The 2,310-nt window shown below is 61.4% G+C and overlaps 1 protein-coding gene across 1 annotated transcript; it reads right to left on the bottom strand.

Moving 5' to 3' along the window:
• Positions 1–1,195: 1,195 nt before the first annotated feature.
• Positions 1,196–1,875, bottom strand: Ascl2 (achaete-scute family bHLH transcription factor 2). Its single transcript, XM_057779302.1, has one exon. It carries the CDS (start codon positions 1,822–1,824, stop codon positions 1,243–1,245), a length of 582 nt encoding a protein of 193 aa, XP_057635285.1. The 5' UTR covers positions 1,825–1,875; the 3' UTR covers positions 1,196–1,242.
• Positions 1,876–2,310: the final 435 nt, after the last annotated feature.

Here is a 2,310-nt window from a genome sequence, read left to right as displayed (position 1 = left end):
GAATTGCTTTGCTATCTGTGGAGAGATGGCTAGAATAGGCACTCACACCCATGCATCAGCTCATGCAATGTGGGGCTCAAGAGAAATCTCAGACACTGTCCACCCAGGCCTAGCCCTCACCTAGGAAACAGGGACGAGACGGTAGAAGGCACTGCAAACACCAACGAAAAACAACTTTATAGAATAGTACACTTTACAAGAGCGGGTACACTTTCCCACGCTGGCCAAACATCAGCGGCAGGCTGGCTTCAGAAGAGGAAAAGTGCAGTCAGGCATCTTGCCCTCAGGACCTGACTGGTCCAAACTTTGGCCAGGTTGGAAAGTTCTAGACAGTGGGGGTGAGGGGCAGAGACAATCTTTATTGTGCTCCAAGCCTAAGGATCCTTTGTACAAAAATAAGTCTTCATATTTTCAGTAGAGTCCCTCCAGCAGTTCAAGTTAATTCGTAAAAAATAGATTGTCATTGTAAAATCCTCTCTCCTGAGAAATCTCCAAGTCCTAGTGCTACACAGACTGGGAGAAGGTGTCATTCCGAGGGGTGGAGGCCGAGCAGAAGTCAGCACTTGGCTTTTGGTCAAGCTGCACCATACAGCATGGGCAAAACATCGCTCCAGGCTTCGTGGGCAAGTAACGCGGGTCTGTCCACCAGGAGACAGAGATGTGGCTGTGAAAGGGACAGAACGCATTAATGTGTGTGGACACCGCCCCACCTCCCAAGGCGCAGCAGGTAGTTTCGTTTGCTCGGTTAGTTTTGGAGTCTCAGTTCGTGGGTGCCTCGATCCGCTCAGAAGCGCCGACGGGGGCGGGGCGCACGCTCAGAGTCGGCCCGCGGTGACTCAGGGGCCCGCTCCCGCCGACTCATTCAGCACCCCGGCCCAGGACGCGATTTGCAATGCAAACTCACCCCGCCTCCAGCACTCGACTCGGCCGGGCTCCGCCAGTACAGGGACCTCGCCGGCCCGGCCCTGAGGCCGCTCCCCTCCTCTATCCTCCCCCTCCCCCATCCGCAGCAGAGCCCAGAGAGGAAGTTTTGCAATCCCGGACAAACAAACGCGGGTCTTGCTCAGGCTTGAAAAACGTTGAGGAAAAATGAAGCCTGCGCGAAATCGAAGTGATCGCCCCAGCCGAGGCCTGGCTGCACTGGGTCCCCGTGGCGCAAAGTGCCAGGCCCGCCCACCACGTGTCTCCTTTACTGCCTTTCCTCCCCGAGGCCCTGGAATTTACCTCAGAGGGGTTGGGTGCTCAGTAGCCCCCTAACCAGCTGGAAAAGTCAAGCAGCTCGCGCTCTACGGGACTCAGCTCTCCCTCGCAGCCACTGTCCTCCGACGAGTAGGCGGAGCGCGGGGAGCCAGGCTCCGAGCTGCCCCGGCGGTCTGGGGATGAAGACGCGCAGGACAGCGACGCACTGGCAGGGGAGGCAACAGGAGGCGCGCGGGCGGCCGAGGGCCGAGTGGCCGGTGTTAGCAGCCCTCCGGCAAGCGCGGCGCGCACCGCGTCGTGCTCTGCAAGCAGCCGCTGCAGCGCACGAATATATTCTACGGCGGAGCGCAGCGTCTCCACCTTACTCAGCTTCTTGCTGGCGCCGCCGTGCGGCACGTGCTGCCGCAGCGCCTGGAAGCCCAAGTTTACCAGCTTCACGCGGTTGCGTTCCCGCTCGTTGCGGCGTGCCACGGCCGCCGAGCCGCCCCCAGCCTCGGTTGTGCCAGATCGCCGGCGGCGGCTGCAGCGCAGCAGTTCCGGGGATGCGGGTCTCCGGCGAGCAGCACAGGTTCCAGCGACTCCAGGCGAGGCGGGCATGAGTCGGGGCAGCGCGCAGCCGTCCATCAAGCTCGCATCCAGCCCTCGGGCGCCTGCTAGGAGTTTCGGAGCGCTACAGGAAAAGTGCCCGCGAGGAACCGGGTGCGGTGGGAAGCAAACGGTCTCACCTCCGCTGGTCTCAGGCAGGGCACTGCTGCAGGATTTCCTGGTGCACGCGTCGCTGGCCTTCTGGAGTCCTGGGACCCCGTGTCGTACAAGGGCTGAAAGTAGGGAAGCGTGGTACGCTCGTGTCCCGCGCGTGCGGTCAGACCTCCCCTGGTCTCCTTGTGCACCGCTCAGGCGGCTCCTTTTAAAATGTATAGATAACCCTCCTCCTCGGGCCGCCGCCTCCTTTCTCACGCCCTCCTCCTTTCGCCTCGCCCTCCCGCCACGCTTCACCCTCCCCCTGGCGTACACATTCTGCAAAGCTGACACCGCGCGACCCCACCCCCACCCCTCTGGGTGCAGTTCGCAGGCTACTGCGCCCCTACGCCCTGGGCAGGTGCTTAGTGC

This window comes from Chionomys nivalis, chromosome 8 (assembly GCF_950005125.1).
Source record: "Chionomys nivalis chromosome 8, mChiNiv1.1, whole genome shotgun sequence".
Classification (NCBI taxonomy): Eukaryota; Metazoa; Chordata; class Mammalia; order Rodentia; family Cricetidae; genus Chionomys; species Chionomys nivalis.
Note: the sequence above shows the minus strand (reverse complement) of the source record. Positions and strands in the feature narration are given on the sequence as shown.

Bases quoted from the DNA above. Each gene is read 5' to 3' on its own strand.
- Ascl2 (XM_057779302.1), bottom strand. From the start codon at position 1,824: ATGGACGGCTGCGCGCTGCCCCGACTCATGCCCGCCTCGCCTGGAGTC.